This window comes from Agelaius phoeniceus, chromosome Z (genome assembly GCF_051311805.1).
Source record: "Agelaius phoeniceus isolate bAgePho1 chromosome Z, bAgePho1.hap1, whole genome shotgun sequence".
NCBI lineage: Eukaryota > Metazoa > Chordata > Aves > Passeriformes > Icteridae > Agelaius > Agelaius phoeniceus.
The window spans coordinates 74,533,309-74,547,513 of record NC_135303.1 but is presented as its reverse complement, the minus strand read 5'-3'; the positions used below and the strand labels follow the sequence as shown (position 1 = coordinate 74,547,513).

Here is a 14,205-nt window from a genome sequence, read left to right as displayed (position 1 = left end):
TGTATATTGATTTGATTTTATTGAATAATGATTGAAATGGATTCAATTGAAGGAAATGGATTAGGATCTAACTTAGCAACAGTATGGAAAAAGTGTGAACCACAAGAACCTGATTTCATACAGGATGTCAGCTTGTGTGGGTTTAGGCTGTAAGCCAGTGTTATCAAGGATGTTCTGGTTTGTAATACAAGTGACCTTTTCTGACCTTTTCCTTAAAACACTTTTATTGTTATCACAGTAGTATTTTTGGGATTCCAGTCCTCATTTGTGACTCTACTGCAGTTGGCCCTCAAGAGCTAAAAGAAATGCTTTCACCAGTATTGGCTTCAGCCATGGAAGGGTGACTCACTTATGATATTGGTGGATTTCTAGACTTCAGTTCTGGAACTCTTTCAACACTAGGTTTTCGTGGCTTTTTCTCTCTTGCTTTTTCAGGAGGTACTCTCTTGTACTTCATTATTTTTGCTGGAATCCTTTGTAATGCTCCGGTGACCAGATAAAGTTGCTAAAAACCTTTCTCTTGTAGAATTTATAGTCCAAAATGAATTGAGCCCTTCTAAAAGTCCTACTTAGTGACTGTTGTTTTCACACTTAAAAGCCTATTTTTTTGTTTTCTCCTCTGCTTTGATTATTGATAAAATAGCAGTTCAGTGAACAACCTGACTCCTGCAGTGATCATCAGTATTTCTTAAAAAAAATAAAGAATAAAATATTGTGAATGTTTGTCATTGTGAATATTTAGTATACAATTACAAAAATAGAATAATGGCCATAAAGAAAGGGTTTCTCTTATATTCTGTAACTTTTAGTGCCATTTTTCATTTGGCACAAGTGCAGCACTGAGCTCTTTTTTTCCCCCCTCCCCCTTTTAAACAAAAGAAAATTATTTATTCCAAAGTTAGTAGTGGAAATGGGAGTGGTAGTTTCCTCTTTTAGGCAAATTATAACATTTCCTGATGTAAGGTCAGTTTAGATTCAAAATTACATTGGCTTGTGCTTTTTCATAGCCTAGATTTGAACTGAGTGCAGTCTTAAATTACTCAATCAGTTAAATGATTTCTGTTGTTGAAACGACGTAAGTACCTCTTACTGCAGGATGCCTGTGTTTCAGACATCCTGGGCTGGGTTTTTTGAACTATAAGTATGGCTGTGGAAATCCAGACACACTCTTTCCATGAAGGAGTAATTTTCTAGTATTTCAAATATTTCTTTCAAAGTTTATATCAGTGATTTCTGTCATCTTCCTTTTTAGGATTTTATCTACTTCCGGTTAACAAATACAAATTTGATTAAGTCATTACCATGTAATGTAATGTAAGTCATTACCAGTTAAGAAAAACTTCAGTTTTTCCTAATGTTTAAGCCATGTGTCAAGCAGGATGTAATTTTCACAGTTTTTCCATCTTGCTTTCCTACATCTTCTACTGAGGTTTTTGCTGTTCTGTGGCCTATGTTAGTCAAATTCAGTTTGTCCTTGAAAAACATGTAGACAGGTACTGCTAATGCTTTGCTAATTAGGATGGACACTAACTTTCAACAATAAAGTGAAGCTGAGATAACCCGTGTAACATGAGCAAAGAACACGTGATAGCAGCAATAAAGAATGTGGATAGGGCAGAGGGGAATTAAAAGAAAAAGCTGAAATACTGTGTCCTCTTTCTCCCCCTTTTAAATGAGTAGGTCTTGCTGAAGGCTTTCTTCAGTCTCAGGTAATTTAATTTCTCTTTATTTTCTTTTGGTGGAGACAGGTGATTTGTAGTTGAAGATAAACCTTAACTGTTGACATCCAATACCAAAAACTTCTGCTGTTAGCAGTAAAGCTAACAGAAGTAAATAGTAACTTTAAAAAGCAATAACATTCTATCTGTTTGACAGGCAAGGGATCTTCTGAGTTGTTCAAAATAACTGAAAGTCTCTGAATATTTGCCTTTTTGAATGCAGGAGCAGCCTATTTCTTGTTAGGCTTTAAGGATATTTTAATGAGAGGTTTAGTCTGCTCAGTTTTGTTGCTCTTAGTCATTTGCAGTCACTTTTTCATATGTGATATTTTACTTGTGCCCTAGCAAGTAATAATAGTTTCTCTCTGCACATGTGATTAAAATCCAAAGTTGTAATAAAAGCTGAAATGGTATCACCTTGGGCGATGGATACCTTGGGCTATGGGAGGAATCTCTGCTGCCTGGTGGTTGAAGGAAAGATGTCAGCTTCTCCCCATCACAGCAGGAGTGAATTCCTCCTCGGAAGCTAGTAACAAATACCTGTGCACTGATCCTGTGAAGAGTGGTTGTAATCAGTCCTTGTTCTTAGGCACTCTCAGTGTTTTCTCAGGGTGCAGCTCCCTGTAGACTGTCAGCACATTCTCCTGTCTCAAGCGTTTCTCTTTGCCATAAACACGGGCCTGTGAAGTTTGCCAGCAGAGTGAAGGTTTGTTTATCAAAGTTCAAATGTAGATTAATAGTCTCTCCTAACTTCTTGTTTCTAGCCTTCGTTATGGATAAATGTAAACTTGAGTGTGATGTTGGTGTACATTCATATTCTATTCAAATTTACCTCTAAACAGTTAAGTGTACATTAGGTAGGTGATCTGGACATCATGGCACGTTAAAAGCTCGCACTTCTTGCAGCTTTCTTGAGTCTTTGTTACCCTTTTGTTACTCTTGCCTTAATTTTAAATTTATTTCCAGTTTTTATTCAGAATCAGAGTAGTTTTTATGACTGTGATTTCTGTTTTGCTGTAGCAAGCTGCTGTTTGACAGATCCATGCAGTTCCTCTCACCTCAGCTAGGCTATTGTCTCCCTCAAAAGTTTGAGGATTACAGTATTCCATGTGTTCTAAATTATAAAATGTTGATTTGCCCACATTCTACAAAGAGTATGATTTCTTCACATTCTTGTTTTAAATTGCTGTCACATGATCTTTGTGTGTTATATTATTTGAAAAAATGTCATGTGTATAAATAAATCTCCTATCTGCTGGTTTCTTACAGTAAACTGTACTTAGCTGTCCATCAGCTTTGGGGTTTCCAGGCTCACACTGAGATTTTTTTGTGCTCTCAGGATATGTGGTATCCTGAGAGAGGAGCTGTTAAACTCGTAGCATAGAGGAGCATAGTTGCTTTCAAACTGATGGCCTTGGAAAACAAAACAACATGGCAAAACTGGAAAACAAAACCAAAACGAAAAACAAACAAAAAACCAATGAAAACACTTGATTTGTATACCTGAGAGAGGGTGACCTGCAGCCATGGATTGCTAGCCTTGAAACTTGACAAGACTATCAGCATTGACAATTTAGTGATTCTTGGCACTGTGTTTAGCCTTTAACAGAGGAGACTTGTCTGCTTCATCTCTGCTTCTGCTTTGTGAGCCATAAATGTCATTTGCCACAGCATCCTAGATCACAGTTGAGCATCACTGTGCTAGAGGAAAGCTTTGTTACTGCTCTGTTACTACTCTGTTACCATTCTAAATACATCTCTTTCTTATACCAAGGTTTTGCTATTTCCCTTTGTCTACAAAGGAATGCTTACAAAGCCTAATGCTTACAGACACCTAAAATGGGCTTGACTATATCTGTATAAAATGAGTTGAAGTGCAGACAACTTTCAGGTTTTGCAGAGATGTGATAGGAGGCTGTGTGTGCAGTGCTGATGAGAATTCCATTCTGTGGTTTATGTGGTGTTCCTCTGGGGTGGGTTGGAAGTTGTTTAACCACAGGGATAGCAGTGAGACCTTGAGAGGCCCTTCAGGCCATGTTCATTTGGTGCATGTTTTGTTCCAGACAGCGTGAGCTGCGGCAATCTGCATCTGTCTTAAACCACTCCAGATCTGATACAGGTGTTGAGTAGTGGAAGGCATTTTCCTGTGTTACTTGCTGTTTGCACAGCCTTTCCTTCTTTTAAGGAAGAGTAATTTGGATGGATTTATACACAGTCATCCATGACTCCTGCTTGGGTTGCAGTGATATGTGTCTGCTTTTGAGCAGCAGAGATAGGACCAAAGTTGGCTTGGAGGGTTAGTAGAAGCCTTTGTCTAACAGACATAATTAGTTGACCGGTTGTCAAACTTTGAGGTTTGGGCTGGAAGACCTAAAACATTGGTGTTTTTAAATACAACTGTTGAACTCAGTGCTGGAACAAATCTTATTCAAGTTACTATGGCTGCTTCTGTTGCAGTGTGCATGTTTTTTGAAGTGTGCCAGTGCTAGTGAACCTTCAAGTTGTCAGTGGCCTGTGTGCATGGACTTAATGCTATTCTGATTATATTGCTTGCGAAAGTACTGAAATGCCAAGTCCTGATTATTATCTTTATGAAAGGGAGTTGTGAATCCAAGTGGTTAGTTGACACAGATACTCTGTTAGTGTTTGGGTGCAGAGGTAATGCTAATTTTATTATAGGTGATGTCATAACGTAAGTTTGTCCATACCCTATGCATTGATCAGAAACAGCAAACATCTTATGTATTGTTCTTAATTTCTTTTCCAACTTGTTAGTATCTTTGTATTGGCATGTTTAAGATATGATGGGTGAATATTTTTCATTTAAAATCATGTTTTCTCTGTTTTATGAAAAGGTTGTTAAAATTAGCTTCAGGCTAGGGTGGCATGCAAAGTTTTGATTTTGTAATAATTTCAAAGTGCTTTGTTGATCTGTTCTTAGTGTCAGAATGTAGGTTCCAATGTTGAGACAGAATTGAATGTAGGATGCTACTTTACCATTGCAAAGGAAAAACACTTCTAAAAAGATAAAGTTTGAATAAGCTAAATATTGTTTAGTCTTATGCTCGTCTTGGGGAAAAAAATGTAACCACTGATAAAAGTATGAAAAAGTAACTAATGGACAGGGTTGGAAGCTACTTTCCAGAAGCATTTCTGTCAGTTGTCGTTAGGTAGGCAAGATGAAACAGAGGTGTTTACACTTTACACAGTGATTATGTGTTTGCCAAGTAATATAACAGTCTGAATAAATGTGAGCTGGTAGGCCTGCAAATTATTTTAAAGATTGTTAAAGACAGAGAGTACAATTCTGATAACCAATGTAAAGTTATATGCGGAGGAGGTGCCTGTATAGGTCTTGTGCACTGAATTACCCAGCTCCCAGAACAGAAGAAGTAGTTCTGTTTTTTTCTCAGTAAGTAACTTAATCTGGTGGCCTCTTCTGTGAAAGTAGAACAGCTCTTGTGTGTTCCTGACCTGCAGGCAGTATGTATACTTGGGAAAAGAGTCAGTGAATCCATGTTAAGGAGAACATTGATTTCCAAATACAGCTGGTAGTATACTTCCTGATTTTAGGAGAATGTGTCCATAGTGGATGAGGCATGGACAATGTTGTCAAAAGGTACATCACAGCAAGCTAATCAAGAGAACCATTTTTAAGCTTTGTGGTATTACTCTAACCCATTTCTGGTATTTTTATATTTTCTGTTAAAGGTAAATACTCAGTGGTGATCTATGCATGTGTTTCAATTAAATCCCTCATTTGCAAGTACAAACTTTTTTGTTTGTTTTTTGGGTGTTTTTTTTTTTGTTTTGTTTTGTTTTGGTTTTGGGTTTTTTTGGTTTTTTTTTTAAGCCACTGGAGTTATTCATTGAACATGCACAGAGACATAGACCACACCACCCCCAGCATTTTACATGGCTACTTCTGATAGTTCTTGTTCATTTCGGTCTATATGTTTTCAAAGTGTCTCTTTGGACTTGGGCCTATTAAGCATGATGCATTTTAACACTGACATTAGAGATGAATTAAGCTCATGAGATGTCATTAATGATGTTTATTTGGTGCAGTAATTTTGTTGCTTATCCTATGAGGTAGTGAGACTCAATATTTCAAACTTTGTTTCTGGCAAAAGCCTACCTGCCGCTGCTTCTCCACATGCCACCGTTTTTAGCTACTCCTTATTGTGTTATAGTTTCAACCTGCTTTTGTTTTACTCTAAAGTGGTGGGTGTTTTTGTTATGACAGGCATATATCCTTGTGCTGGCAAGTACTACATTGTAATAGTGTGAATTTCCAATTGTCAGGTGGCTTTAAAGTCCCAGAGTACTTTTGGTCAACAGAATGCTGTCTAGCAGATTTTGGCAAAAGTTTCTTTATAAAAATCACAGACTTTTAAAAATGCTTTCTTCTTAATGGCACTTTGGCACAGTTCCCTTTCAAAAGTATGACAGCTGAGAATGCTATTTTATTGGCTATTAAATAACACTGAGGTGTTTTTGAAGTGAGTGTCCAACAGAAGCAAAGTTGTTTTGTAAAAGAACTTTAGTTTATACATTGTCTTAGTGCTTCAGCTGCTTTTCTAAACACATTTTTTGCAGAGTGCAAAGTCTCTGTGCATTGGACATGTTAGCTGAGCTTGAGTTACTGATCACAAGCCGTTTTGAGAACAGTAAAGTGTTTCAAACTATCGCCGCTAAAGGAAAAGGTGAAATGTGCCTGTTCTATAAATAGCTACTGTAGTGAACACACTTTTCTGCCTGCAACACTTTTGTTGTCTTTAGCTAATAATGAATGAGCTCTCTAACTAAAAAGTGAAATATAATTGTTCTTGGAGTTGTTTGGAATGAATAAATATTTCTAGCAAAGGTTCTGTAACTTTGGTTAAAAGAAATTTTCCCTTTGAAGGGAAGTACTTGTTAAGGGTGAGGGCTTGCAAGTTTTTGCTGGAGACCTTCTCTGCTCCTTTGGACCTGTTTGTGAAATGTCATTTTCTTCAAGTCCCCACATAGGTAATTCCTTTTGTCTTTTTCCAGGAGTATGTAACATCTTGCTTCTTGACAGGCTGTAAGTTACTGCTGGTGTACACTTTCTAGCAAAGCACAGTGCATAAACTTTTTACCTGTTCCACCCTTCCATACTTTAGTAGGAGAATATTAGATGGTTAGGCTAAAAAAATTAAAGCTATGTGTTCAGTACTCTGCAATGTTGAGGGTCAGTGGTGAAAGTGTAGTTTGATTTCTGGTAGGTTAAATTAAAACAGCCTTACCAGCGCTTCTGAGCTGAAATTTCCTGAATTGGTTTTTCTGACATGCTTAAAACTTTTTAAAGGTCTTATTTACTAACAACAATTTCTTTCTTTAAAAATACAAACAGATAAAGAGGAGCAAAACAGTGTTTCATAATTAGGATACTTATCTTAGTGCGATAGTTAATACAGAGCTTCTACGTCTTTAGCCTACAAGAGCAGCAGGTGTTTAATTTGTTTAAACTCCCAGTAAGTTAAGAAGGGTAGGTTAAGTAAGGTGACTGTATTAGGGCTGTCATTGTTAAGACCAGTATCTGTGTTTCTAAATTTTGGTGCTTGTAACATGAATTCTTAATAAAAAGCCCCCAGTGGAGAGGGACTCATGACCCGTGTTTGTATCTAAGCAGTGCAGGTATTTAAGGGTAGGCCTGCTCTTAACTCTGAATATTTCTGGAGACCTTCATGTTTCCAGGAGGGTTTTAGCTTTTTTGAATGCTTGAACAATATACTGATGAATTGAAAGTGGTAATGTTGTTAGAGTAGCTGGTTTTTTATTACTTTGCTTCAGTTTAACAGAAAAGCTTTCATTGGGCATTTTTCTACTGTATTTATTAATAGGAGTCTGGGTATTTACAAAGAGTAGGAAGGAGTAGAATCAGGCTCTTTCTGTGTTCAAGTGTTAGACTTTTCCTCAGCTCATTGATTATATATGGGATTTTTTATGTATGCTTCACAGGAAAGTGGAATTAAAATAATCTCGCATGCAGTTTCTTTGGGACCATCAATCCAACTTCCACTTACTGAGAATGAAGCAGAAATAGATAGAGCTGGTTAAACTTTTACAAAGTAGGCACTTAAAGAAACACTGTGACTACTTAAAAACCAGAAGGAAAGACAGAGGAAGGAGCTCATGACATGAGGGGCACTTCCACTCCCTTTCTCTTAACAAGGGGTGAGTGGGAGCAAGAATACTGCTTGATCCTGGTCTTGTTCATCCACTGCCTTTCTTCTCTCTGCACTTCACACTGGCTGCCTCTCAGCCTCGACTCCTAACTACCTGGGAAACATCCCATTGCAAAGTCAATGTTAGTGTACGCATATGACTGTCTTCAGGGTAGAGTACGAGAGTACTGCAGTGATGCTAACTGCATAACCTGCTCTGAAACATACAGTATAAACAAATGGAAAAAATAAAGGATTTTCCTTTTTGTTGCCTGTAAGATAGAGAGTTTTTTAAAGCTGCTTTGGGATACAGCATTTTGGATTAGAGCTATATATGTATTGCTTCCTCCTCTCCCCCTTGTCTAATTTTCATGTGATAATGCTTCCTGCAGTACACTTCTTTGGTATTTCAAGAATATTAAATCAATTTTTTCACATTGGGGGAGTGTGGGTTCATATTGTTTCCTTTGTAAGTATTTGTTATATAATACCTTACTTGTATCTATCTCAGATTGCGTATGGACTTCCCAAATCTAGTGCTGGTGCAGCATATGAAATTCAGTTTCATTGCTCTGTGTCTGTGTCTCTGATTTAATGCTTGAGCTGAAATCAATATCATGCTTATGTAAAATCAAAAAGAAACCCCCTTTTTCTGGTATTCAGTGATAAAGCATTGAGAGCCAAGCCTAGGCCTTCATGTTGGACAGACAGGTGGGTTTAGGTTGAATCTTCAGCATTTGAGATCTTGTGCTGCGCTGAGGTGGTATATTTGCTGAAGGAAGCATCTTGCTTAGGATATACTGTGTCTTCTTACAATACACACAGACCTAGCTCTTTTGCCTTATGCTTTATTATGCTGATGGAAAAACAGGACCAGATTGCAGACTGCATATGCATCTAGAACAGTGCATATGTGTCTCATTGAGGATTACAAGTCCGGCATGCTGTGTATTGATAACTGCAGCAGTTTCCATGTCCAAAATGCTGCACAAACATAGCCATTCTACTGGATCACTTGGGTGACAGTGAGCATTAGCATGAGCTCTGTGGAGGGAGAAGTGAAAGCAAGGAGGATATGTGACTTGTCAGTGAGTCAGCTGGAGTTGAGCTAGAACCAGAGTTCATGCCACTAGAGTGCACTACTTCCTTCTCACTTATTGAGAGAATGTTTAAATTTGCTGGTAGGTGCTGCAGGCTCCCTGTTGGGCGGAGGTTTGGAAAATTGCTGCCAATTTACTGAGTAGTTTCGTGTTGGTTTTGATGGGATATTGGTCTGCTTCTGCAACTGTCATTTACCAAATAAATAGTTCTCTTGCTGTCAAGCTTCTGTGAATGTTGTGGGTATGGCAGAGGGCTTATAAACTAACTGCTTATTCCCCTTTTGATTTATTTGAGATGAAAGAGGTATGTATGGAAAAAAAGGATTAATCATATTTGTGATTAAAGCAAGTTCTTAGAGATGTATAATTTTTCATTAACAAAACTTCCTTGATAATGAGATATAGTATTTTGCATGTATCATTAAGTTTTCTTTTTCCCCTCCTGCACAGGTTTCCACTTGAGTGGCACAGTAACAGAGCCTGCAATGCAATCGGAGCCAGAAACTGTTTGCAATGTAGCTATCAGCTTTGATCGTTGCAAGATTACCTCAGTGACCTGTAGCTGTGGAAACAAGGACATATTTTACTGTGCCCACGTTGTGGCACTCTCTTTATACCGGATCCGCAAGCCAGATCAGGTCAAACTGCATCTTCCCATTTCAGAGACACTCTTTCAAATGAACAGAGACCAACTACAAAAATTTGTGCAGTATTTGATCACAGTACACCACACAGAAGTTTTGCCAACTGCTCAAAAATTAGCAGATGAAATCCTTTCTCAGAATTCAGAAATCAATCAAGTCCATGGTGAGTTTGATACTTGTCCTTCCTTTTGTTTCATTTCCTCATAGGTTTTGAGCTTTTTTTTGTACAGGAGTGTGACCTGCCTAGTTGTCTTCCGTGCTGAATTATTCTGGTGTCTACTAAAGAGGATTCTTCTACTGAACCTTCATTTTAAGATATTTAGAAAATGCTGCTCTTTGGAATAGAGAAAAGAACTCATAAGCAATGAACTTGATGTCTTCTGCAGTTCAGTTAATAAATGACCTGCTTCATGCTTGTGTTTTCCAGCTAGTATAAACTGAGTAGTGGTGTTCTTTGTATAGCCATATTGCTGAAAGGAACTCTTTTTATCAGCTTACCAGTGGTGTCTTGTTATTTTGTTCTTTGTACTAGTTTTCTGACACTTTGATTGTGGAATTTTGTTTTAACAGCAAAACATAGAAGCAAGTAGATGTTACTGTTATTTCATTCATTAAATATAGTTCTAATAAGTTTTGGGGTTAGGTTTATATATGACGTCAGAAGAAACATAAAAACTGCATTTCAGTGCTTTTTTCCTGTTGGTGCTGCAGCAGTTACAGTATAGCTAAGGTCTTGATCTTTCCTGCTCTCTCTGCTACACATGATTTTAATGGCTATTTTTTGCTGTGGACAACTTGTGTTTGTTAAAGGGTGCTGAGTTTGATTTGAGGCTTCTGACATGGCTTTTTTGTGGACCCTGCTGAATTGAGAGTAGGTAGTTGTGAGTTTGAGGTGACCCAGCTAGTTTATTAGAGTCCTGTGTTCCTGTAAGGTCACCTGATAGAAACGTGCTCTCAGGTGGCCAGGGCTGTAAGTATAAGGGCAACTTAGGGGGGAAGAATAAGTTACCTAATATCTAAAATATCTTCTTTTCTTTTTTTTTCTCATTGACAGGAACAAGTCTTGTGTTAAATATTTGAGGCGTGACCATTACTCAAAGAACTTGCAATAAAAACAGAATCAAGATGCTTAATACTAAGATAAAGAAAACCATGTGTATGTTAGTTATAGTGTAGGCAGAAAAAACCCAGTCATTTTAATAACAGGATTTATCTGCAGCTTAAACTTTCTCCTTGTGCTTCTCTGACCCTAACAGGCACAGACAGGTGATGCTGTGAGATAGTGAATTTCAGAAGCTGTGGTCTTTTTTGTCACTAGGGGCGAAGGAGATGTGGCCAGAGGCAAGGCAGTTGCTGTAGTTGTTGAATGTAATGGTGACAGTGGAAAGGAAGTGGCACTAAAGGAGAGGCAGGACATAAGCAGTAGAGGAACATGCTCGGATGTTGTGAGCTGAAAGCATGTATCATATGAGAGATGTTAACAACCTGAACATTTGTGAGCTGATGGATAAGGAAGAATTAGGGTAAGAGGGGGGTACAGAAGATTCAGACAAGCGTGACTAGAAAAGGGAAGGCAAGGGTGGGACACAAAGGACAGGTGTTATAAATGTCTGTATTAGCTATACTATGGCTAATATAAGAGAAATGACAAGCAGTTACAGGATTGATAATGTGAAGTCTGTAAATTAGACTAATCATAGGCATGATAGTTAGTCTTTGTCAACTATTTACTGTCAGACTATCTCATTGCTCGTTATTATATTAAGTAGTTTTGGAGAAAGATTTGAGATTTCTGTTGTTGACAATAGCAAAAAGTTGTTTTATTTCCTATTCTAAGTTGATGATCACTTAAGATATTTCAAAAAGAATTTGAGTAGATTAGTTTAAAATGATCCAAAAAACTGAAATGTTTCTTCCATTTGTTGCTGTCTTCCTAGTAGGAGAGATTGCAGCATGTCTTTATTGACTATTTTCTACTAAAATGCCAAGAGCCAAAGCAGAAAATCCAGGAAGCATAAGAAAATCAACTGCTATTACCAAAGGAGACTGGGTTATAAAAGACTTTATATAGTTTCCTGCTTTTCTCTCAGACACACATAAAACCATGGTCTGAATTATTTTGTGTTCACAATACTAAAAAATTACATAGTTCTTATAAGGAAAAAGTGAGTTCTTCTGTAGAGAACTGTTCTTCTGGGATTCATACCATAATTCTGTTCTCTTGATCTTTAATCAAATTCCTTAGATTAAAAATAATACACCTGAAAAAAAACCTCAATGAAAAATTACCAATAAAATGTTTCTCATTCTAATATCATAGCATGATGAATGTAAGATCACCATTTACTCTATGATACCTCCTCTGCTGCAGATGTTGAGTTTGTAGCACAAAACTGTTTTGAAGACCTGTCTTGCTTTGAACAGTCTCACCTCACTGAACTGGTGTTTGAAGAGAGGTTATATTAAATTCTACTTGAAGGCATAGATAAGTGAGAAGAAATGCTTGGAAAAACTTGTTTCTTGAAAGTAGAGGAGACCTGGCACAGAAAAACCTGAAACAGCTATGATTAAGAGAAATTCTGAATCTGGAGTTGGATGGGGAAATTATTTTCAATGTTGCCTAGAGGTAGTTTAATTTCAGTGTTGTTCTATATAAGACTTCCATTCTTTTATTTTTTTTTCTCTGTGATTACTGTAGTAGCTCTAATTTTCATATATTTTCAGTGATATGCAAAAAAGTCAGCTCTTGAATAGTATTTAATTGTATGTTTGAATGGTATGGGACTTGGAAAAGCTTTGACCACAGTTGTCTTGTCTTCCTTATGAGCTGGCTCATGAGAGAGATGATTAGATGAAACAATATCAGTTCTCTCCTTTAAACAAAAGGTAATTGGATAATGTTTCACCTGCTCAGACCTGTGTTATGCAGCATTCAATGACTGTCTTTGGCCACCTTTCAGGAGCTTACTGGGGGAATTAGTGAAGTGACTTATATTGACACAGGTTTATAATAACCAGCCCCTTTGACTTTCTTGGTGGACACAAGTGATGCAATATCCTTTCTTGCTTCATGACTGAGCGTCACTGCAGGGAGAAATAAGAGGATGCTGTTAAAATCAGAAGAATATGTTGGCTAGTTGCTAATTTCTTCAGGAGAGACAAGTGATTTAGTGGGAATATTTTCTGTATTTGCCATGCTATTTTCACTTGGTGGTGATTGCAAGATTGCTCTTCATATTTTTAGAGCACAAAAGCACCTCTTGATTTTGAGAAGTTACTGTGTTCTGATTTTTTCATGTGACGCTGTTACAGCTGTTCATGTTCCTGATGATCTCAACTGGAGTTTTGTGGTGTGTAATCCATACTGAAGACAACTGCATGTATTAATACTGATGCCCTCCCTGGTGTTTGTACTACAGAACTGCTGGCTTCACATTGGATTTTGGTTTGGGTGTGCTCTCACAGGAGGCTGGATATAGCTTTGGGTCTTGTTTAGCTGAGGCTTTTTTCCTCCCTTTTGATTTTTGTACCATTGGTAGGAGAGAATGTGTATTCTAGGAAGAGAGCAATCAGGATGACAACAGATTGTCAGCTGGATTTGTCATCTTAGATCTGCCTTTTCATAGGTATGAAACTCTCACTTCAGTAAATTGATTGAAAGGCCGTACTGTGTTCATGAGAATTTGAGTGGAAATAGCGAAGTAACTGTGGGACGGGTGGAGGGAGAGGGAAGGTGTGTTTTTTTGTATTAGTCTTGTATTAGCATTGGTTTTTTATTATGCGCATAGTGAAAAAGGCTCTGATGGTTTTAGTATAAGGAACAGCCTGGAAAACCTACTTAATTTTTACCTTTTAAGCTGTACTCTTTCTTTTCCTGTTTACTGCTGCTGTTGCAATCTCTGCTCTTGGAGGAAATATATGGATTTCTCCAGACTTTCTGCCTTTCTCTGATTCTCCAACTCTCAGTAAAAGTCACTTGCCAGTACAGATCCACATACAGGTGAACTCAAGTTTAAGAGGGAGGGTCTGGGAGGAAGCAGCTGAAGTATATTCATCTTCAAAAGACAGGCACCTTGTTTTCTCTACTTTTTTCTGCATTTGTCCAAGCAAATATGGGCACATCCTCAACAAATGTTAATTTGTAATGTATATTAGCAGTGCTGTGGGAGGCATTCAAGAAGAAAACATCTACAAAAAGAAGCTTTCAAAGAAAATTTCAGAATATCTAATGTTGTTCCTGTAACTATTAAGTTCAAAGAGGCAATCTGGAGGTACAGGTTAATACGTGTTTAGATGTACTTAATGTATTAACTAGAATGATGGGTGTTTTAATAGAATATTGTGGAGTAGGGTAGGGCTGAATAAAATATATTGCTGATCTGCTAGTAAAAAGAATAAAAATAAATTATTTTCTTTAACATTATATAAAGTTATGTTATGTTAACATTACATAAAGGATCTTTCACATGGCCCTGCCTAAAGTTCAAAATTGATTGAGAGTCTAGTTGTAAAAGATGAATGCAGGAAGTGGCAGGTGAATTTCCTTTAAAGAAGA

The 14,205-nt window shown here is 37.4% G+C and overlaps 1 protein-coding gene across 3 annotated transcripts in view; it reads left to right on the top strand.

The window, feature by feature from the left end:
• The window catches only part of ZSWIM6 (zinc finger SWIM-type containing 6), a 108,490-nt gene that overhangs the window by 50,553 nt on the left and 43,732 nt on the right, over positions 1-14,205 (top strand). For all 3 annotated transcript variants that reach the window (XM_077172074.1, XM_054651826.2, XM_077172075.1), the window contains one exon: positions 9,457-9,813. In XM_077172074.1, coding sequence (XP_077028189.1) covers positions 9,457-9,813 — 357 coding nt within the window. The remainder of the gene's footprint in view (positions 1-9,456; positions 9,814-14,205) is intronic.